This window comes from Eubalaena glacialis, chromosome 17 (genome assembly GCF_028564815.1).
Source record: "Eubalaena glacialis isolate mEubGla1 chromosome 17, mEubGla1.1.hap2.+ XY, whole genome shotgun sequence".
In the NCBI taxonomy this organism is placed as follows: domain Eukaryota; kingdom Metazoa; phylum Chordata; class Mammalia; order Artiodactyla; family Balaenidae; genus Eubalaena; species Eubalaena glacialis.
Genome location: NC_083732.1, coordinates 73104196 through 73127633, shown reverse-complemented (window position 1 = coordinate 73127633; position 23438 = coordinate 73104196). Strand labels below are relative to the sequence as shown.

General features: G+C 44.1%; 1 protein-coding gene across 2 annotated transcripts; it reads right to left on the bottom strand.

Annotated features, from left to right (window-relative positions):
• Window positions 1–4399: 4399 nt before the first annotated feature.
• On the bottom strand, window positions 4400–22070 carry NTAQ1 (N-terminal glutamine amidase 1). 2 transcript variants are annotated; one of them, XM_061172282.1, is made up of 6 exons: window positions 21757–22070; window positions 16551–16650; window positions 15710–15760; window positions 11057–11205; window positions 10304–10428; window positions 4400–5079 (listed from the first exon to the last, which is right to left on the bottom strand). In XM_061172282.1, the coding sequence occupies exons 1-6, from the start codon at window positions 21843–21845 to the stop codon at window positions 4970–4972; spliced, it is 624 nt and encodes a 207-aa protein (XP_061028265.1). In that variant the 5' UTR covers window positions 21846–22070; the 3' UTR covers window positions 4400–4969. The 2 variants fall into 2 exon arrangements, with proteins under 2 accessions (XP_061028265.1, XP_061028266.1); XM_061172283.1 differs by lacking the exon at window positions 4400–5079 and adding an exon at window positions 9849–10154.
• Window positions 22071–23438: the final 1368 nt, after the last annotated feature.

Below are 23438 nucleotides of genomic sequence, written 5' to 3'. Positions count from 1 at the left end.
GGCCCTCCTCCCCTCTGCCTGGTTCACCCTGGCTGTGCCCAACCCCACACGACTCCCGGAATTCATCACAGACCTAGAGTCGACCACTGACCGACTAGCCTTGATCACTGATCAAGGCAGGCTTCACTGAAGATGAAGAAACTACCACTGACTTGTATTTGGAGAACGTGCAGACTTTCGCTTTATCTACTGAGGCGAAATTAAACACCCTGAGCTCTGAGGAAGAAGTCACTGAGGCCACCGTTGATTATCATTCTCTTCCCACAGAGAACTTTCAGAGTAAAGATTGGAGTAAAGAACTTCGGAGTAAAGAAGACATCATTGCTGGTTTTTCTAAAGAGCCTATGACTGAAGCCCCAGATGAGCCCAGCATCCTCATGGGAAGCAACGAGTCCAGCTCAGTGTTTTGTTTTTTTTCAGAAAATGAAGCAGATTCTCCACTAGCTGTGACCATCACTCTACTAACAACTTTCTAAGAAGATTCTGAGCTTCTGAACAAGGTTACCATTCCATTATAGGAGTTTGAATAACTATAAAAGAATAGTGAGACATATGAGGATAAACAGAGTGGCAGGAATTGCACACAGACAGAAGAGGGGCCTCTCTTAACCATGCCCCCATTTAACACAGGCTTAATAAGTGTTTATTTGAATTGAACAGCAACCAAAAAAAAGTCCTGATTAAATGGGGATTCACAGAAAATCAGAGCCACAGCCTTCAGGCTTTATCATGCTTCTGCTCTGTTGCTCTGAGCCAACCACTCAACCACCAGAATTCCAACCTCTCAGGCCACTGGCCTCCACTGTTCTCCTTTGATGCCCAAGACCAGCTACTTGCAAGGTTCCCAGAGAGCCGTGTTGGGCCCCTAGTGACACAGTTCTTTCCCTTCATTCCCAGAGGACAGGGCTTTCAAGAGGGTGAGAGAGCAAGGAAAGGGGTGCACCGCATGAAGGGTGAGCAATGAGGAAGCACACCTCACGCTGTACCTGCCACCGGTGGTCCCTCTAACCACCAAGCCTCGTTGCCAGATCTGGTCCACTCAGCCAAGTGTCTTCCTCACTCAAGAGTGATTTTCCCTCAGGAATCTGTTTTCCTCTCCTCTAGCTAGGATAGCTCTGAGGACCCCTAGTCCATCAGACAGGCCCACACATGTCTGAACTGTAAATGAGGACAGGATTCATTTGGCTTCTTTCCCACAAGGCTCTCGAACCTCATGCAAAATAAGAGGTATGGATGGATATCTGTGTTCAGTGTTCCTGAACATTCTGCAAAGGGCAATAATCCCACAAACACTCCAGGACACTTTAGGGGCAGCTTGCACGAAAACATCGAGGATCTAACTCCACATGGAACATCACAAAGTCTCATTTCCAACCCAGTAGAAATACCCTGTGACAAGTCCTGAATGGGCATTGTATTAACTAGGGAGGGCTAAACTGCAGAATCAAGACTCACCAATGACTCTGTGACTTAAAAAAATACACAAGTGTGTCTCTTATGGAACAGTTCTACAATATACTTTTCAGGCAGGCCTGCAGCTCGGCTCCATAGGGTCATTCAGGAACCCAGGTTGATGGTGGCTCTGCCATCTTCAGTGGGTGGCTTCCAAGGTCATTCTAGTCACCATCATATCATCCAGTAGGAAAGGGGGGAGAGGTGTGAAGGAGTGGGTGGGCAACATCCCACAAGTCAGCCCTGTAAGTGACACACACCCCTCCCCTTATATTCCTACGGTGAGAACCTGGTCACATGGCTATACCTAGCTGCAAAGGACACTGGGAAATGTAGTCCCTGGCAGAGCAGCCACAAGGCCAGCTGCACCTCTGTGACTCTGAAACAAGGGACAGCAAACTGTAGCCCAAGGGTCAAATCCTAAAGCCCCCACATTTTATAAACAAAGTTTTCCTGAAGCCCAGCCGCATCCATTCATTTATATATCGTCTATGGCTGCTTACCAGCTACAAAGGCCGAGTTGAGCAGCTACAGCAGAGACCTTACAGCCTGCAAAGCCTAAAATATTTACTGTTTGGCCCTTTATAGAAAACATTCGTATCCCTTTTTCTAGAAAAAAAGGAGAATGGATTCGGTGGGACAATTAGCAGTCTACACCTCCAAAATTTACCTCAGAAATTGCTATAAAGACACATGGCCAAAAATACTCCTGGAACCTTTTTTTTTTTTGGGTCATAACAAAAGACTACAACAACTTCAGGACTGTTCAGTTATGGACCATGCACACCACAGAATACAATGTATCCCTTAAAAGGAAAGAGGAAATTCAACATGTACTGATTGGAAAATATCCAAATATATTAACTTTAAAAAGTAAAATGCAGAACAATACTTTTAGAGTGTTACCATTTGTGGGAAGAAAAAAACCCCAGAATTTAATACATAATGCTATATGCTTCCATGGGCATAAAAAAATTCCTGTAAGGATAGAAAAGAAACTGAAAACAGGTTGTTTCTGGGTAGGGAAATCAGAAAACTGAAGGTAAGAATGGGAGGGAAGAGTACTTTTCACTACATACCTTTTTATATCTTTTGCGTTTGTACAATGTACATGTGCCATCTATATTTAAATAATTAAAAATTAAACTGAGAAAAACCACACACAAAAAAGCGTTTGTCTTTACTTCCACTGCTAACAACCCCTTCTTCTGAAAGACACAATCACTTGTAAAAGCCACGGTAATACCCACAATCAGGTATAGTCAGTTCTATTGACCTGGGAGCCATTTTATATTGTGTTTTGCTTTCCCGTCAGATTCTCAGAGATACCTTATTTCTCTTATTTTCATAGTCAACTACAAATTCTATTTTAGTCCCCTGCTTTTCTTGAAAGTTCCTCTTTCCAAACAGCATTTATCAGTATTTATTCAGTTCTCTCACACATACTGAGTATAAAGAGAAGCAAATCTGACCTCAGAGAAAAATTAAGCACAGAGAGACAAAAGAAACAGTTCCTGATAAAATCAACAATTCTGAAGAAAAATCTTGCAAGGGAGCTTACCTTTCAGTTAAAAATGACAGCGATCCAACTCACACAAACTGAAGAGAAAAAGGAACCCACTGGTTTGTATAACTGGCAAGTTCGAAAATTGGGGTTGGTTTGAAGCAAAGAAAGATCCAGGCACTCAGAAATGTCCTTGGGGCTCCCGCTCTGCTTGGGTGCATTATGCAGGCAGGCCTTTCTTCTGTGGCAGTCAAGATACCCACCAGCAGCCCCAAACTCCCAGGGGCCCTAGCCCAGCAGTCCTGATGGACAGAGAATTATCCTCTCTTAATGTCAATACAGCAATTCCAGAGAACACTGTGACAGGCTATTCCTAGACTTGTCCAGGGGTGGGGTCCAAGCCTGGCCCGGTTTAGGCTACATGCCTCTATTTATGGGCCACTAGGACTATATACAATATATGATATACTCAAAGAAGAGTTCCCCAAAGGGCACTGTAGGAGTGGTAGGTAGAAATAACAGATGTCCTCTATTGCTTCTAACAAGTCATGACAACAGCCACTGGATATGTTAACGTAACTATAAACCTCGCTCATCACACTGATTAGAAGTAGGGGGTTTTCAATTTCAAGGCAAGGTGGCTGGAAAGTTCAAACTTACACACACAAGATTGTCTGACTGGTCTGCACTAGACATAATTTTGAATACCAGATTGGAAACCTGCTCATAAATTGGCAGGAGAAAAAAAAAAACAAAAACCAAAGCTCCAAAAAATGCAATTTGTAAATCAGATCACAATCCTTTGGGGTCTCTGAATTCTTTTTGCTCAGGGCAAAGTATTTCTGTGGTACAACCTGCCAAAATCTATCTTCTTTATTGTAGTCACATACTTTTTAAATGACCATCTGAAACTCAACAAAGTTACCTAAGTTTAGGGTCTATATTTAACTCTAAATTATAAAAATAATTTAGGTTGTATTTGTATTCCTCTTACCGAAGTTGATTCACTTTCTCCCAGCATCTTCCAGGTCAGCCGAGCCAAACGGATATATGGTCTTTCCTTTGACTGACTGACTGACTGACTCCTGAGGAAATGACTGCAGGTGTCCCTCCAGAGCACAAGGCAGAGGATTTGAATGGAAGTTTCTGAGTAAGCAGAAGACTCATCTAAGAGCAAAAGTTTGCGCAGCCCTGTTATAAGAAATTTGCTCATTTTTACAACAGAACCATGGAGGACGTGAATGAGAGCTAGTGCTATATGCTGGTTTAATACCAAACATCTTTTATCTGGAATTATATGATGAAAGCCAAATTTCCAAAACATCTTCAGGAAGGAAGACTGATCAATGTATTTTAAAGCAACGGTTCCCATCTATAATTGAGACATTCTTGGGTATCCCAGATTATCAAAGAGGGACACAAAATCTTCAAAACAAAATTAATTTAGGTCAATTTTATTTAAAAACATATATAAATAGGCCAAACAACACTTAAGCCTGAGAGGGCTGCAATCTTTGCTAAGAACAGAATGAATGGTCCAGAAAGACTAATACTTATTGCTGATTGAGCTCACAACGTCAGCCCTCTTCAGGCAGCAGCACAGTCACTAGCAAACATTTTATGGGCACCTTTTATGGGCATTAGAGATTCACAGAGCAACGGGCCACAGCCCTGCCCTCAAGGAGCTTACAGTATAGCTGGAGAGACACGAACCATCCAAAACAGACGCAAAGTCCACACATTTATCATAACAATTACTGGCGTTAAGTCTTCACATTTTTTAACAAATGAGCAGTAGGAATATCTGAGCAACTACATCAAGTTTCAACCTGACACACCAAAAAGAAACTGTTTCTATTTATTCTTCTGTTCACTAATGCTTCAACTCAATTGAATTAAAAGAGGAAAGCATAATTCCAAGCCAAATGTACCATAATGTTTGCTGTCTCAGATGAAGGGGTGGATTGTTCACGTCCTAGAATTTCTCCATGGCACTACATCCAGAGGTCAATTTCAGTAGTTCTGACTGCCAAACCGATGTACAAATTCAGACAGTGAGTAGACGGCTCCCCATCCTACCTCAGGATCCATACTGATAAAATCATTCAGGTTCATTTTGGAATCTACAAAAATACATGAAAGAAATGTCCACTGAAAGCACAATTCTGGCTTAACAGCAATAAAACAACCCAGAAGACCAAAAGTAGGGAAAATTGTTCAAATGTTTCATAAGGGGTCAATATCACTTCTCTGGTATTCTTGTCTCAAATGTATAACATCAATCTAATCATGACAAAACATCACACAAACCCAAACAGAGGGACACTATACATAGTCAATGACCAGTATCTTCAAAAGGGTAAAAGTTGTAAAGAAAAAAAATAAAAATAAAAATAAATAAATAGTCACAGATTGAAGGAGAATGAGATGAGGAGACATGACAACTACATGTAATATCCTGGGTTAGATTCTGGACCAGAAAACAGAAATAGGGGGAAAAGTTACAAAATTTAAGTAAGGTCTATAAGTTAACAGTACTGTGTCAATATTTTCATACTGATTTGTTATTTTCTTGATTTAGATAATTACACTATGGTTTTCTCAGATCCCCCTGGAATCTGAGTAAGAGGTATATAGGAGCTCTCTGTACCGTTTTAACCAATTCCCTAGCAGTCTAAAGTTATTTCAAAATAAAAAGTTAAATGAAAAAATGCATAAATAAGCAAACTGCCAGTTTACTGGATACAGCTGCCAATTTATAGGAAATACAGAGGATAAAAAAGAGATACAATCAGGAAAATCCAGACCGTTTCTCCCAGATTCATTTCTTCAACAAATAAATTACAAGGAAAAAAAAAAAAACAGAGCGTGGGACTAGGAATCTCTACATATTAAAAAAGACTCTAAAGAGACATGCCAACCAAGCACGATGGGGGGGTTGTATCTGGACCTTGATTCAAATGAACAAACTACATGAAAAAAGATTATGACTTCATGAGATAACTGCGATAATCTCAACACTGACTACAGAGATATAGGTTGATTTTAAAGAATTATTGTTAATTTTTTTAGATGCAATAATGGCATTGTGGTCATATATTTTTTAAACTAATCCTTATATTTCAGAGATTCATACTGAAATATTTAGAGGTGAAAGGATATAATATCTGGAATTTGCTTCAACATAATACAAGAAGGGGGAAAGTGGATGGGATATACGTGGATGGGATATCAGCCGTGAGCTGATAACTGTTGAAAGTCTAATATACTGTTCTGCCTAGTTTTGTATATGATTTAAATTTTCCATACTACAAATTTTTAAGTGTGTACAGAGATGCTTCTACTCATCAAAGAACTGTTATGGGAACTGCACTTCCACCATAGACTGTCAGAAAAGTGGACAAAATATATTTAGCGACTGTTTCCAGACACTAGACAGTGGGCAACACACGACTGACTGCTAAGAAAAGAGAAACAAGGGCAGGAGCTGTAGGATCCCTCCAGCTCACTGCCCGGGGGGCTGTTTCCAGACCACAGCACTGAGGCAGGGACACAAACAGCATGGGAGTTTCCCGCTGATGGGAAGACAGAGATCCAAGTTCAGGAGGGCCTGGCAGCTACATGTGAGGGACACAGTGTGGGAGAGGAGAGAACTATGCAGAGAGTGTCCCGGATTTCTGCAGAGGGAACTCACTCCTCTACCCTTAAGTCTTTGGTTAAGGACTAATCTCATGAGGCCAGGAAAGAAGCACCAAAAAGCAGTCAGTCTAATAACTCCCAGAACTTCCACGGTCCCCACCAGCCAGGGTAGAGAGAACTCATAACACATGGGCACTTGGTAGAATCCTCAGAAGGGTCACACCAGAGCAGTGGGGCTAAATTAGCCCTGGGTGAAAGGCTGCTTTGAACCTGCACTAAAAAAGCCTAAAACCAAGCCCTGAAAGGATCCAGCTGACCCCCGGGAATTTAAGTGCATGCCAGAAGCAAACCCAACATTGTTTTTAAAAGTACCTCAAATTCACAAAGCCCGGCACCCAACCAAGTATTACGAATCACACAAAGAAACAGGAAAATATGACTCAACACCAGGAGAAAAATCAATCAACATTCACAGACAGAAACGACAGAGATAACAGAATCAACAGACAAGGACCAGCTATTATAAACATGCTCCGTATACTCAAAAGGGTAGAGTAAAACATGAGCATGACAAAGAGGGAAATGGAAGATATTAAATCAGCCCCAAATGGAATGTCTAGAGATGAAAAAATAAAATATGTACAATGAAAAAAAAAAAAGCATTGGATGGGATTAACAGCAAATTAGTTAATGAAGAAGAAAAGATCAATAAATTTACAGACAAAATAATTATTCAAAATGAAGCACATACAGAAAAAGTCTGGAAAAAAAATGAACATCATTGACCTAAGAGAAGTAACAAGCCATCTAACATACGCGTAGGAGAAGGACAAGAATTTTTTTTAAAAAGGGGGAGGGGTCAGAAAAAATATTTGAAGAAATAATGGCCAAATGTTTCCAAATTCGATGAAAACTATAAATCCACCTATCTAAGAATCTTAAACCAAGTTGAATAAGCCTAAAGAAAACTATGCTACAGTCCATCATAACCAAATTGCTGAGATAAAGAGAAAAACCTTAAAAAGCAGCCAGAGCAGGGAAAAAACACACACTACATTTAGAGAAACAAACACAAGAACAATGGCATGCTCCTTGATCAGAAACTAAGCAAGCAGAGAACAAGAGAGAGACACCTTTAAAAAACTGAAAGAAAAAACATGTAAAACTAGCACACATTACCCAACAAATATATCTTTCAAAAATGAAGGTAAGCACTTAGGATACAGAAAACCAGAAACAGAGTCACTCCCACCCTTACAACAAGAAAAGCTAGATAATCAGCAAAAGCAGGACTTCTGTTGAAGTCATCAGAGAGCCAGGGATGCACGATGACCAAGGAATCCAAAATAAAGGAAAAAGAGGCGCCTCCCAGGAGAGACGGGGCAAAAATTCTTGCTTACCTGGGGTAGATGCCAGACTCCATGTAAGTCAGCTAAAATCTTTAACAAATGGCTAAAGGAAACCTCAACTTCTGAAATACAACTGTATTCATTTTCTAGGGCTTTTTAATGTAAGTAAATAAAAGATGATTACGATCTGCAGGCATTCATTACCTAATAACATATAAAAATAAGAATTTTTTTAATTTTTAAAGATCAACGTATAACAAATCAGCACTTGCCTATAATCTCCCCAAGAGGCACTACAACATTTCTGTTTACATAACACTGGTCCTCCAGCTGGGCTCAAATTAGCCAGTGTTACTATAACAGGTCATCTGAGACAAGGAGATGCGAGGTAAATGCGGACAAAAGGCAGCAAAGGGCTCAGAAAGAGAAGGGGACAAATATGGTAGACCCTGTAACTCAGCCCAAGACTTGGGAAATGTCCTTAAGAACTGAACCATCTGTGGCTGGTACTGGAACTGAGCCTTCAGAGCAAGGATACAAGACTGTGAATCTCCGTTTCCTTCTTTTTTCAGGGAGGGGAGGAAAAAAAAAAAGAGTTCCTTTATTTAAAATACACTAAATGCTGAATTGAAAATAGTGGGCCTGCAGACACATGACCACCAAAATTATTAAATGTATAGGCTTAATTGTAATGTGCAACACATCAAATGTACTAAATTTTAAGCCCTAAAGGCCAATTCCAGAACTAAATGCAGGGGACCAAGGAAAGCTGCTATGAAAAAAACAAAGCTGCATCAGTTTAAAGTTTGATGTCCTCTTGAACCATTTTTTTTTCTTTTTTAACCTTTTTTTGTTTTTACAAAGCAATACTAACTAGCTAAAGGTAATTCCCCTGTCTCCTAACTTCAAATACATTCCTTTGATAAATACAGGGCTTGAAGTAATGGATTTACCACACGAGAGACCATGAACATGTGGTTAAATTACTACACGAGAAACCAGTATGTTTACCCCACATTCAGAGCAGATTCCTTTGAGTCCCAATGTCAACCTCAGGAGGCCCCTGATGAGCTAGTTACATAGAAGGCAAAGAAAGATACCACGCTCCCCGCTCCTGAGCACAGGGTACTAACGGAGCCTACTTCCTTCCAGCTGGGCACCGGGGGCAGGCGGAGGGCTGAACCTTCACGCGCTCCAGTGCGCGTCTACCAAGTGAAGAGTAAGTGTAAATAAGACGTGAAGGGGTTGGCACAAAGCCTGGCACCTTTGCTAGGCACCTCCTGGGAAGTAGTCATTAAAACCCAAAGGAACGACCGGGGCTGACAAGGTGGTGTTTACTGAAGGTCCACGACGTGTCAGGCTCTGCGTTAGTGCTCACGTGTAAAAGAGAAACGGGGAGCCGTGCAAGCATTGTCCAGACCATGTCGTGTAGCAGGGTTTGTGAGACTGAAAGCAAGACCCATGATGCCCTTTCCTGACCTGAGCTATCCCAATTCTAATGCTGAGGCTGGGAACCAGGTTGGTGAACCCAAAGTAACTCCAATATAAACTTTAAAAATCATGAGAGCTTTTCACAGAGAGCCTCAAAAATCAGAGTTGGAATCCTCTTTCAGTGTTCACTCACTTCAAATACACCAAATATATTTTTTACTTTCTTCCGTGCTGAACTCTGAACACTAATGTCCTATTTTTCTGGCATCCTTAACGGCTTACAGAGCATTTTCACTCAGACGGTATCATCCTTGTGAGGGGATGTTTCACCAATAAATGGCAACGTTGCGAATTAATTCCCACCATAAATAATGTTTCCAACTCAGGTGAATGCCAAACAATAGTAACACGGTGAAGAATCCTTTACCTACTTAAGTCTCGAGAAAGCACATAAATGACATGAGTGGGGCAATAAAACCTGCTAGCTCTCACCTCCTTCTAATGCAGATTTTGTCACAGAGCCAGTGAAACGACATTTCACATATCCCAAAGATGCACTGGGGATTTCCTTCACCATCACGTGACACCCACCACGGCAAGGCGCTACCAGTCCCACCGTTAAGTGGCACAAACACACAGATCTCCCCAAGTCCAGGGCGCGAGCAGCAGGTACACCCAACACTCCGGCAACGGGGTCGTGGTTCGGCTCCCTCACGCCTTTCCTCTCCCATGAGTTCTGGCACCTTCCGGTCCTGCTCCCTGTGCCTTCATTTCTGCATCTGATAAATATAAGAACTACACTCCCTCTTACCTCTCACCACTCAGGGAGTCTTACCCGAAGAACAATGCGCTTCTTGTCCCTGGTTAAGGGGCCACGCTCATCTGCACAGTGATGGGCAACCCCTGTGAGAGGGCGTCCTTGGCTCACCTCCAGTCTCAATGCAGGGATATGATGGAGGAGGTTCTCTCCAGTTCCCACTGGAGTCTTTCATGTGAGATCGGTCAGAAGCAAAGTTCTTCAAATAGGAATCTGCGCGGATCACTCTAAATTTCCTGTACATAAACCAACATTCGTTTATATCACAGTTGAAATTCTAACTCAATTCTCATATAGACTCATTTTCTATGACATGCACAAAACTAGACAGGCATTTTTGTACTATTAGTGATACACAAATATATATGTAGCTTTAATACCTGTTAAAGATGCCATGAGAAATGATCAGCTGAAATCCCAAACTACAAAGGCATGGAAGTATACCCGGTTGCCTTTACTTACTCAGTGTATATATGAGGGGCAAAGGGCGTAATTTCCAGGTGCTGCCGTCTCAGCCCTCAGACTTCTGTCATCACCAGGCATCCAGCTCCGCCACCCCACCACCCACCCACCCAAAACGAAGAGTATGAGAGAAATCCCCAAAACGACTGTTAGAAAATGTTCTGGATCTCATCACACAAATTTTTAAAGACTGCCAAACTTTTATACAACGGACAACCTTTAAAACTTTAAAACATTTTGAATCTTCTGTAGAGCACATGATTCTCAAACATCAACTCAATGGTGAAGCCAAGACAAGTGATCTTTACAAAACCAATGCAAGAACAAACACACAAAGTAACGCTGTCTAATTGTCAAGGTCCAACTTCAGAAAGTAGGTAAATCCACCCTGAATTTCCTCACCTTCTGAACTGTGGATGGATGTCCTCATCAGACTTAAAGGCATCTTCCACGTAAGTATCAAAGGGGCAGGGAAATGGCAGAACAGTGTCAAGGTCATAAATGAAGCTCTGTCCTCCACTTGAAACATGAAGCAAGACAACATGGTAATCCTAGAAGTAAAAGTTGCTGAAGTTAACCAGGTTACCTTATGATGGTGTATTCAAAGGTTACAGTAATAATGCATATATATCATCAAATACAGATACAAGGGACTTCCCTGGTGGTCCAGTGGTAAAGAATCCACCTTACAATGCAGGGGACGTGGGTTCAATCCCTGGTCAGGGAACTAAGATCCCGCATGCTGCAGGGCAACTAAGCCCGCGCGCCACAACTACTGAGCTCGCGCGCCTCAACTACAGAGCCCGCGTGCCGCAAACTAGAGCCCATGCACTCTGGAACCCGTGCACCACAACTAGAGAGAGAAAACCCGCACACCACAACTAGAGAGAAGCCCGCGTGCCCCAAGAAAAGATCCCACATGCCTCAACGAAGATACCACGTGGGCTTCCCTGGTGGCGCAGTGGTTGAGAATCTGCCTGCCAATGCAGGGGACATGGGTTCGAGCCCTGGTCTGGGAAGATCCCACATGCCGCGGAGCAACTAGGCCCGTGAGCCACAATTACTGAGCGTGCGCGTCTGGAGCCTGTGCTCCGCAACAAGAGAGGCCGCGATAATGAGAGGCCCGCGCACCGCGATGAAGAGTGGCCCCCGCTTGCCGCAACTAGAGAAAGCCCTAGCACAGAAACGAAGACCCAACACAGCCATAAATAAATAAATAATAAAATTAAAAAAATATATATATATATAAAAAAGATACCACGTGTCGCAACTAAGACCCGACACAGCCAAAAATAAACAAAATAAATAATAAATCTTAAAAAAAAAATAAAGTTGAAGCCTTAAAAACAAACAAAAAAAATATACAAGACTAAGACAGTCCTCCTTATAATAGCAAAATAAAGCAAACACAAAAGCCTGAAAACAGACCAAATGTCCAGCAACAGGGAACAGTCAAATAGTGGAAATGCTCATGTACATTAAATGTTCACCTTTCGATCCAGCAATTTTACCATTAGGGATCCAGCCTATAGAAGTATGGCCACATGCATGTAAAGGTATATAAACAAAGAAAATCTCTGCAGCACTGTTTATAACACTGAAAATTCAGACACAACCAGAAGTCCACCAAGAGGGGAATGGTTAACAAACCACGATGCAGCCATAGGATGGAGTCCTACGCAGCTGCTAAAGAGAAGTAGGTAAATTTTTGTGGAAATTGGACTAAGTCCATGTTACACAGTTGGATGGAAAAAGCAAATTGCAGATTATGTATTATACATTATTTTTTAAATTTACGTGTATATAAAGACAGACATGTGCATTCAGAAGTACACATGCATGCATATGAGTACAGAGAAACAAGTCTACAAGGATATTCTCCAAACCATTAACAAAGGGGACAGCTTGAGGTGAGCCTGGAGAGGGGAAGGACTTTAAAATGTGGTTGTTATTGTTTTTAAGTCAGCCAAGTCCTAATCTGTAGCCATTAAGGAAGAAGAATACAGAGAGCTTCTCCTGCACAGCTGGGTCCCAGCACACATGTGAATTCTCACTCTCACTCCCGGACATGGGGCACTGCCCCAACCAGCTAAGGGCTGGAAGGGACGTCAGGGAGGTTTATCAATGGACATGAGGGCAGTGTGATGCTTAGAGCTCCTCAGAAGAAAAACGCGCTCACAGAGAACAGCACTGCGAGATAAAAAGTTCAATCACATTAATACAATGTCAGAAATACCATCTTACATTTCTAGTACTTCAGAGCTTACAAAGCACTTTCTCAAACGATGTTTCATTTGACCCAGTGAGGTGGGGAACATAATTGAGACTGGAGATGTTGCACCATCAGAGCCGAAAGTGCTTCCTTTGGCTCCAGTTCTATCTTAGAAAGCAGAATAGCATCAGAAATGAAAGCTTATTCCCTGTCCTCCCCTTAACGCATCCTACCCTCCAGATACATGAACTAAGCGCCGCTCCCCCGGTAACAGTCCACGACTCCCTTCCCCCAGGCGTGCTCACGTTACTCGGCTCCATCTGCACCACCTTCTCCTCCGCTCTCCGCACATCTATCACTCAAGCTCCGGCTCAGATGCTTTCTTCCCCATGAGCCCATCTTTGATCTTCTCCCACCCCTGCCAGAAGTAGTCTCCGCCGTATCCAAAATCTGTTTCTCTCTTGACGTCTTCTACCCTTTATTACAGTTCTTTTGGAAATATGTACTCCCTATTTTTTTGTGGGAAACCATGCTATTAAAATACAGATACAAAGATGAGAAAGATAGGTCCTTACCCTCAAGGAGTTCCTAGAGAAGCGAGTGGGAAACACAAGTCAACGGCTGCAGACCAGCGAGATGATGAGGTAATTCAGCGGAGGTGGGAGAGCACGCAGGCAAGGGCACCTGAAGCGGGGCCACCTGGCTTAGCTTCAGCCCCACCACCAGCCAGCTTCCTCCTCTATAGGACGGAGATAACTGTGGTGTTTACCTCACAGTGTTACTCACAGTATTACTGACAGAATTAATGAGACTACTATGTAAATAATCAGCCTTATAAAAAGCCAACCAAGGCGGGGTGGGCGGGGAGGAAAAGGCAGGCAACTGCTAAGGAGCGTTTCACTGAGGAAAGGCTGCCGTCACTGCCTCTTGCCTGAAGGGGAGAGCTTCCCAGAAGGAGGACACAACTTGTGGAAAGGCACAAACAGGGACTTCCCTGGCGGTCCAGTGTTTTAGATCCCACACTTCCACTGCAGGGAGCATGTGTTCGTCCCCTGGTCGGGGAACTAAGACCAGGGAACAAGGCACAACCCCAAAAAAAAAGAGAGGAAAAGGCATAAACAAGGAATATCCTTCTGGTTAGCTCGGGTCCATATTCCTACATAACAGATGGTTGGTGAACTCGAGAGGGAAAGCAGGCCTCAACTAGGAGTCACCTTCGTGGCAGAGATGGGGAACCAAGGAATGCAGATTCCAGCAATAGCCTCACTCTCTGAGTTGGGTACAGAGCTTGTCCAAATGCCTGGAAAAGACCCAGTGGGGCTAGAGGCAGGGATGTCCACTTAGAAAGTGATCTGTTCCTTCGGGGATCGAGCCTCTACCCACTTAGGGAAGCCTACCCATTCCCTGCAACAGAACAGCAGTGAGACCCAGATCAATCTGCCAGAGACTTACTCCACATAGAAAATCTGTGGGGACACTTCCTGAAACAAGGTTCCCCACCCTGAGCCACCATGAGCTGCTGTGTAAAGGGGGACAGGTCCTTTCCCTGTGAGTTTCCTGAAGACAGGAAGCAAGACCGTGACTCAAAATCAGCTGAGCACTTCAGCAATGGGCATGACTGCTAGGGCAGATGGACAGTCCGCAACTGGGGTTATTGTAGCTCTGCTAACAATAATAGCTAACTCTTCTACAGCACTGGTACCAGATACCAGGACAATGCTTCAAATGCATTCTCTCACCAAAGCCTCCAGTGACCAGAGAAAGACACCGAAGAAAGAGCGTAAATAACCTGTCCAGCTAACACAGCCCACCAATGGGAGGACTGGGGTTTAACCCCAATGTGTCCGACTCAGCCTGCACTCCTAACCCAACACTACTGGATTTGGGCTTCAATGTTAGAGCAGCGGATCCCCTGCTGGTGAAGGAAGCAAGAGAACGAGGCCGAGGATTTCAGTCTATTTTGTGCGTGGCATATAAGAGGCACTCAATAAACATATGTTAAGTAAATGAATGAAGCCAATTCAAATGATATCTTATTCTAAATAAGCATCAGAAACCTGATGTTTGTTGCATTATCATGAATGGAGTTTTACTTTATCTTCATGTTTCTTAGCATAAACAATTCCATTCTTCAAGGGACCAGTTTAAGGTGACATATGGATGTGTACTGGAAAGGACCCAGCCCTGACAATGATCAGTTAAATGACCCTGAGCTATTCACTATGCCTTTCTTGGCTTGTTTCTTCACCTGAAAAATGAAGGGGCTGAAGCAGACCCATGTTTTCCAAATGCCAGTCATGTTCACTCAGAAGTTTACTAAGAACACTAATTCCTGAACCTCTACATCGACTAGATCAAAAACCTGTATTTTTTTTTTTCTTTTTTCTTTTTTTTTCTGCCATGTCGCACATCTTGCAGGATCTCAGCTCCCCGACCAGGGATTGAACCCAGGCCCCTGCCAGTGAAAGCCCTGAGTCCTAACCACTGGACTGCCAGGGAATTCCCAGAAACCTGTATTTTTAACAGTCTCTGGATAATTCTACTGTGCAGCTGGACTAGATACTGCTCAAGTTCCTTCCAGTGCTAAATAGACAAGAGTCTAGATAACAAATATATCTGCTACATCAGCCATTTAAAATCATTCCTATAATAGTTTCAAAATTAAAAGAAAACATGCCCATAAGTGCTTCTACCTTAAACCAAATAACATCTATCATCAAGAAGTCAAATTATTAATAATTATCACAGTCTTTACTGCCCCATCATTTCTGCTCTACCAAAACATAAAGACCACTCATGGATTACAAGTACTATTGCATCAGAAGCTGTGTTGACCATCTTACCCAGATCACAGGTCCATCTCCAGGTCTTGCCTGCTGTTTCCAGATAGGTATCTACAAAATACAATAACTCTCCTAAGCCACAACTTCAGTTAAACCACTACTAAATTCTTTAAAGCAATACATACACGAAAAATAAAATATTTCTAGGCAACCAACAATCAAGGTGAAAGAATGAATGGATAAGAAGAAATCCAAATCCTTCCAAGTGTCCTTAACAATGAAGGAGCAATAATTAATTACAAGATGTTTTCTGGAGAGTAGAAAGAGACCTAAACTAGGAATTGGAATTCCTGGCAGGTTCAAATCTTGCTTTCCCACTTAATTATTCATGGGACCTCCCTGAGTCTCTATTTCCTCATCTATAAAACGGAGACAGCTGTCTGGACCTTGTCTACTTCACAGGGTTTCCACTGGGGTCAAACAAGATGATGCTCGCAAAAGTGCTTTACAAAATATTAAGAGCTTACTTTTCTTAATACTTCATAGAAGTTTACTACAGTTCCATTAAAACTTCAGAAACAAAGAAACCTTTACTTCAAACCTGAGAATATGTGCCTCTAACTTAATTTAAACATTAAGTTTAATTTAAAAAGCTCTAACTTAATACCTAAAGAAAGTGGATTTTATTTGCATAAACATACCATCACATATTTCCTTACCTGCAAGTAAGGGACTAAGCTCTACTAACTCAACCATGTCCTGGTAGGAAAAAAATCTCATTCAAAAACAAACTTTAAAATGTTGCTGTATTTTATAAAGCACATTTTAGAACAGTGCTAAACCCATGGTCTATTTAGCTTCTAATGTAATCTTAAATTTCCACAATCACTCCCCAACTTACCATCTTCCTCTCATTAGATATGAAGACAGCATAACACTCTTCTAAAGGATACTGGTCGTGGTTTTTGATGTATTCACAGAGCTTCCAAATATTTTCTTCACTGAAATAAAGTAATTGTTTAATCAATATAATTAAGGAAGAGCACTCTATGTCTTTCAAATTTGAACAAAAGACGATAATGACATTTTAAAAAATTGGTAGAGACCTGAAACACCATCTCATCCAACAACTGGCTAACAGTTGAACCTTCTCAAAAACATCCCCAGCAAGGGACTTTGCTGGTGGCGCAGTGGTTAAGAATCCGCCTGCCAATGCAGGAGACACGGGTTTGATCCCTGGTCCGGGAAGATTCCCACGTGCTGCGGAGCAGCGAAGCCTGTGTGCCACAACTACTGAGCCTGCGCTCTAGAGCCTGCGAGCCACAACTCCTGAGCCCACACGCCTACAGCCCATGGTCCGCAACAAGAGAAGCCACAGCAATGAGGAGCCCGTGCACCGCCACGAAGAGTAGCCCCCACTCACCGCAACTAGAGAAAGCCCACGCGCAGCAACAAAGACCCAACACAGCCAAAAATAAATTAAAAATAAAAAAATAAAGAGCTTTAAAAAAATAAATAAATAAAAAATAAATCCCCAGCAAGCTGTTACCAACCTAAACTGTGCGTGGACCCCTCTGCACACGCAGAGCTCGTTACCTCTGTCAGCAGTACTAGGGTATGGAGGCATTTAATAAACTACTCAAATGCTATGTCAATATTCTGTAAGCTTTGAGTCCAGGGACTTGAGATACAGCTGGAACTCCAACTCAGCCACTCACAAGGTAAGAAGTTTTGGACATCTTGACCTTCCTGAGTGTCTGCTTTTCTCCTCTGTAAAATGGGCATAATCACATCATAAACACTCAAGAAATCTTAGTTCACATTGGTTTCCTACTCCTCTTTGGAATGGGGCAGGATGGGTATTTTGTAGGAGGACTCCTGACTGGAAAGGATCGGGACAGCGATGTGGTATGTCCAGGAATTCTTTTGGAGGGAGCCCCTTGTGAGTGGTATTCCCCGAGCCTCTCCGGTATGGAAGAGGTCCTGACTTTTAGAAAGTTCTTCCTCATACTGAACTGAAATCCACCTTCCTTATACTTCTGCCCCAGATGAATCTCTTCTATATGAGAGGCCTTCAGCTATCTGAAGCAGTGGTAGAACCCTCCAAGTAAAGCAATGTCCAGTGCATCAAACCAAGCCACACTGGTAGCCACACTCCAGCATGGGCAAGCCCAGTCACTCCTGGCAGTTTTCACAGCCCAGGCTTTGGGGTCCTGTCTTCTTCTAATGAGTCACACAGCACCTCTGCTCAAAATGAGCTACACCAACACCTTGCTCACACAACTGACTCAATTTGTCAAAACCTAATTTCCAGCCACCTACACCATGCTACCTGAAAATGAGGCAAGACACAAACGGCACTGAGGACTGGCACCTTCCTGTGGAAAGACACACTTTCCCTTCAGTCTTGCTCTTGTCCACCTGTCTCAACGCTCCATACAACTAGGCTTAAAGTACCGAAGTTGAGCGTCTGTATTTTTCTATGATTTTGTTTTTCCCTAAAACACCTAAGAAACCTTCACAGAAAAAAATGGTGGTAGAGGTACCAACAGGAGATTGCTACTAATTCTACAGGATGTGTAGCACGGAGTAACAAAATTTTACTGTTTCAATATGACATGTAACACGTAGTAGCTAAAATTTTTTTAATCTGGATGTTCTCAGACCAAGTTTTGAGAAAACATTTGTCTGCCCATCCTATAGACATTTTGGAGAGTTGACCACAAAGAGCCTGTGATGTACAAAGCACTGTGCTAAGTGCCTGGAAGATGTAATGATAAATTAGAGCTCACAGACGTTGAGAGGAGCCATACAGATCCATAAATAAGTAAGCATCATAAAGGCCATAAAAGATGCATAGAGCAAACATAGAGGAGGGAGTCATTAATTCTGAGGGACACGGGAAGATGGAGGAGGTATAGATCAGTGGGTGCTCCTTGGTGCTCCCCTTCCCCCTCCCAAGAATGGGCACAGGGTTAATCCAAAAAGTTCTTGAATCCATGTGTACCACAAGCACTAGTGGTAGGCTGAATACACATGTAGCTTGGACATACTCTGCTATCACTTTTCAAGTATGTGTGAATGTTACACAGAGAAAAACTAAAATTAAACATAAGAGTTACTGAATTTGTAGTCCCTTTTTATCGACTTTTTTTTTCAAGAGTACAATTAATATTATGGAGGAGGATCTCCTCCATATGAGACTTTTGATGCTAATAAAAATAAAAGGGCCTTATCCTTGGAAATGCTGGGAGCCACTGTTGGAATAGAAAGTGCCCTGGATCGGGTGTGAGTCCTGGAACTCATTTAACTGGTTAAAAAAAAAAAAAAAAAAGTGGGTGATAATAATAATGCTCCAGGCTGTCAGTTGATTATTTGGGTAGCAGAAATGCTGACAAAGCAGTATTAGGGCTGGGATTCTGCAAGGGTTAACGGTGATGGGCTGAGGTCAGAGAAGCATGCAGAAGGGGAGAATCCCTAGCACACAGCAAGTGCTCAACAAATGTTTGAAAAAATCCAAAACAATTACAACAGAATCAAAAATGCTTTGCAAACTGCACAGAGCCACACAAACACTGGCTTCCACTATTATCATTAAGCTGGGTCTTAAAAGATAAGTAACATCTGACAGAAGCTAACAGCAGTAGAGGGGAGGCATTTATTTCAAGTTAGAAGCATCCGCAGGAGCAGACGTAGAAAGGTGCACCTACCTGATGTGTTCAGACAGGATAGAGCACTGGTTCTTCATGAGAGGCGATTTTGCCCCCCAGGGGACATCTGGCAATGTCTGGTGACATTTTGGGTTGTGATAGACTGGGCGAGGGTGGTATGGGCATCTAGTGGGTAGAGCCTGCCATACACAGGATAGGCCCCCAAACAAAGAATTTCCATGCTCAAAATGTCAACAGAGGCAAGGCTGAGAAACCCTCGGGTAGAGCAGAGACGGCAGGTTCACAGTGAGGTCGAAGGAACAGATGGTGACCAGATCTTCAGACGGCTTGCTACACTCAGGTGACAGACTTTATTGTCTAGGCCTGAGTTCCTTGAAATGTGATTGATGGACCAAACTCAGACTCCTCTACCGTGCTGCTCACATATCCAGACTCTCTGGGGTAGGACCCTAAATCTGCATGTTTTACAAGCTCCAGGTGATTCTCTGGCACGTTCAAATTTAGAATGGCTTTGAGCAGTGTGAAGCCAGCTGAAGTTAAAGACCTAATGGGCTGGTGGAGAGCTGGGCAGAGATGCTTGTCAGGAAGGACTGAAACAGGCCCCAACAGCCAGCTGAGGAGGGTCTGGCCCATGGCTGAAGGAACTAAAAGGAGACGTTCTATTAAAGAGACATTCACCTCCTCCTATTCTTCCACCGGATTGCTCCACTCCAATCGTGGAGACCTCCTTGTCGTTCCTAGAATACTCTCGCACGCTTCCTTCTGAGAGCCTCTGCACCTGCTGTTCCCCCTGCCTGGCATGATCTGCCAATATCCACAAAGCTCCCGCCCTCTTTTTCTTCAGCCCTCTGTTCAAATGTCATTTTATAAATAATACCTTTTGTGGTTTCTGGAATACAAAAGAATTTCTTAGGGATTTTTTTTTAATTAACATCTTTATTGGAGTAATAAATAAATAAATAAATAAATAAAATCTTTAAATATCCTAATAATATAGTGAGTCATCATCCCTTACCTTGTTCTATGTTTCTCATAGCACTTAACACTCCCAAACATGGTTAAACTTGGTTTTGTCTGCTTTCCCCCAACCAAAATGTAAGAAGTATGAGATCTTACCAGGGAACATGTCTATTTTCTTCACTGCTGTATCTCTAGTGCCTAGAATCATGCATCACACGCTCCAATAAACATTTACTGAATGAATGAATAAAACAATAAATGGATGTTAGGGACAAGAACTAACAGGACTGAGGTGAGAGACAAGGCAGAAGTAAAGTGCAGAAGAAGCATGGTCCCACCATTGCAGAGGTTCCAGGTTCAGCACCACCACTGGCTAGATGTGTGACCTTGGGCAAACAACAGGCCTCTCTGTGGCTCAGTCTTTTCGTGAGGAGAATAACAAAAGACCTATCTCCTAAGCATGGATGGAAATACTTGGCACTAGGCCTGACATGCAGTCAGAGCTGAACAAATGGCGAGCTCTTCATAGCATCAGTTTGGTGACCATCTGAAGGAGGGAAAGGTAGTTTTATTAGAGGGCTCTAAGGTTTTTTGTGCAGGGACTGGAAAGTGGGGTTAGAAGTCATTATTCAAGCAAGGGAAAGGTAGGTGTGGGAGTGAAAAGGACCAAGATAAGAGTGGTGATTCAGCCACAGAGGTGGCCTAGGACAGGGGTACAGTGTGTGGACTCCAGAGCCAAACTCTGCGTGTAAATCCCCATTCCTTCACTCACAAGCTATGTGGCCTTAGGCAAATTACTTGCATCCCTCTGTGCTCCAATGTACTCACCTTTAAAATGGGGACAACAGTACCGACCTCCTCGTGTAACTGTGGGGCTCACATGACTTCGTTTACATAAACGTCTCAGAACAATGCTTGGCATATATCAAGTGCTACGTGTAAATGTAATCACTATTATAATGACGACACGGCGGTTCAGATCCTGGTTTCTGGTACAAAAGGGCCTGACAAGCTGCTATTAGCTGGGTGATCTTGGGAATGTTACTGTAAGATCTCTGCGCTTTCATTCTCTTCCAAAATTAAGATGACCTTCACATCAGTGTGAAACCACGCAGGCTTCAGCAGAATAATTTCCAAAGGCTCTCTGCGGTCCACCCTCCGCCTCCAACTCCCCTTCCTGGCCGCCCAAGCCCTGAGATGTGCTGACAAACGTCCAAGGGAAAGGAGCCGGGCAGAAGTAACACACCACCGACCCTACCACTCCTGGCGAATACCCACTCACCCACCCAAACGCCCACGCTCGACTCAAGGAACAAGGGCTGCAACTCCCGCTCCCTCCTCCCCTCAAACCGGAAAACTCGCCAGCCAAGGCCCCGAGCGCCCCCGGGGAGGGGCCGGGAAGAGGCGGGGCCCGGCTGCGACGCCGCGGCCGAGCGGGCCAGGGAGATGCCGGGAGCCGGCCCCGCGCCCCCTCACCAGTAGCAGCTGTTGTAGACACAGGCATCCCGCGGGGGGCTGGCCGGCTGGTAGTGGGCGGCTGCGGCGGCGGAGACGTCCCCTTCCATGGTGGGCCTCGGCACAGACCTGAGGCGGACCGACTGGACCAGCCCCGCGGGCGGGCTTCGGCGAAGGCGTCGGCGCACTACGCGCAACGCGGGTTCGCGGGACGGAGTGGGCGGAGCTCGAGGCCGCTGGTGGCGTCCCCGGGTGGTGGGGCCTGGGGCAGGGTAGGCGGAGCCTGGGCGAGCGGGCGCGCAGGATCCCCGCGCACGGAGTTTGAGACGCGCGTTGCAGATTCCGGAAGGGTGGAGCCGGGGCGGGGGGCGGGGGTGTTGGTGGTCAGTGGGCGGACGCGAGCTGCCCTGGGTTGGTGGGGCAAGTCCTGTTGGGCAGAGCCTGGGCGGTGCGAGTGACGCAAAGTCCCGGCGTGCGAAGCTTGGAACGAGGTGGGCGGAGCTCGAGGCCCGCAGTGCTGGTCCCGTGAGGGTGGAGCCAGGGCGACGTAGGCGGATCCGGGGTTGGGTGAGCGGCGTGAGTTCACAGTGGGCGGAGCCCAGGGCGAGGAGGACAGCGTGGTTCCTGGTGGGCGAAGCCCCGCCAGTTGGGTGGGGCCAGGGGCGGGGCGGAGAGGCACGTGGTCCTAGAGCGGCTGCGGCGCCAGGCTTGCTGGAGGTTTTGGGAACAGCGGGGTTGTAGTCAGCGTGGGGGAAAAGGGGGTCACCGGCTGGCCGCTTGAGAGAGGAGTCAGGGGAGGGCTTGGAGTTGGTAAACGGTGCTTCGTGAGTCTCCGAGGAGTCTGAGACCCTGTAACCTGTTGCCGGCTGTGGCAGATGAGACTCGGAAGACTCCACGTGTGCAAGTGAAATAAGAGGACCTCTGTGTGAAAAACAAAGGTTTAGTTTGAGTCTGGAGTTGGGGCGGGGGGGGAGCGGAGAGGATGATGGGGGGAGGTTAATTCCAAATATATTGGCTCAGAAAGGTATAAGTAAGAACAGTTTTGAAAGGGTCCTCATGATATCCTTTTTGTGCTAATCATATATTTGTTTATTTGCTGGCAGTCTGGAAGGAAAGACACCAGATTGTCAAACGTGTTTATCGCTGCGTGCGCCACAATTCCTGAGCCTGCGCTCTAGAGCCCATGAGCGCGCCTAGGTCCCGCGCTTTGCAGCAAGAGAAGCCACTGCAATGAGAAGCCCGCGCACCACAGCTAGAGAAAACCCGTGTGCTGCGACGAAGACCCAACCCAGCCAAAAAGAAAAAACTTTAAAAACAGAAGTGTTTATCTCTGGTTAATGAGTGGTATGGAGGACTTTCACTTTAGACTTATATCCTTCTGAATGTTTAAATTTGCAAGTGACATATATAGCTGATCAGGGTATTTCCCATTATAAAAACTTAAATTGTTAGATTATTTTATTGGTTTTTAGATTCTCCCAGTCTCATGAATTGTAAAGCCCAAAAGTCCTAAAGACTTTGAACATAAGTCATTGTGTCAGTTAGTGTATTGCCTCTCAGGTCCAAATACATACTTCAACATAGGCTCTGTGATAAAAAACGGAATTCCTTTAAGCATTTCTTCTTTAAAGTGAGCACGATGTTAAGCCTTCTCAGTTAAGTTCGCTGGAGGAAGAAGCTTCCTTCAGTTTCTGGGACCTGAC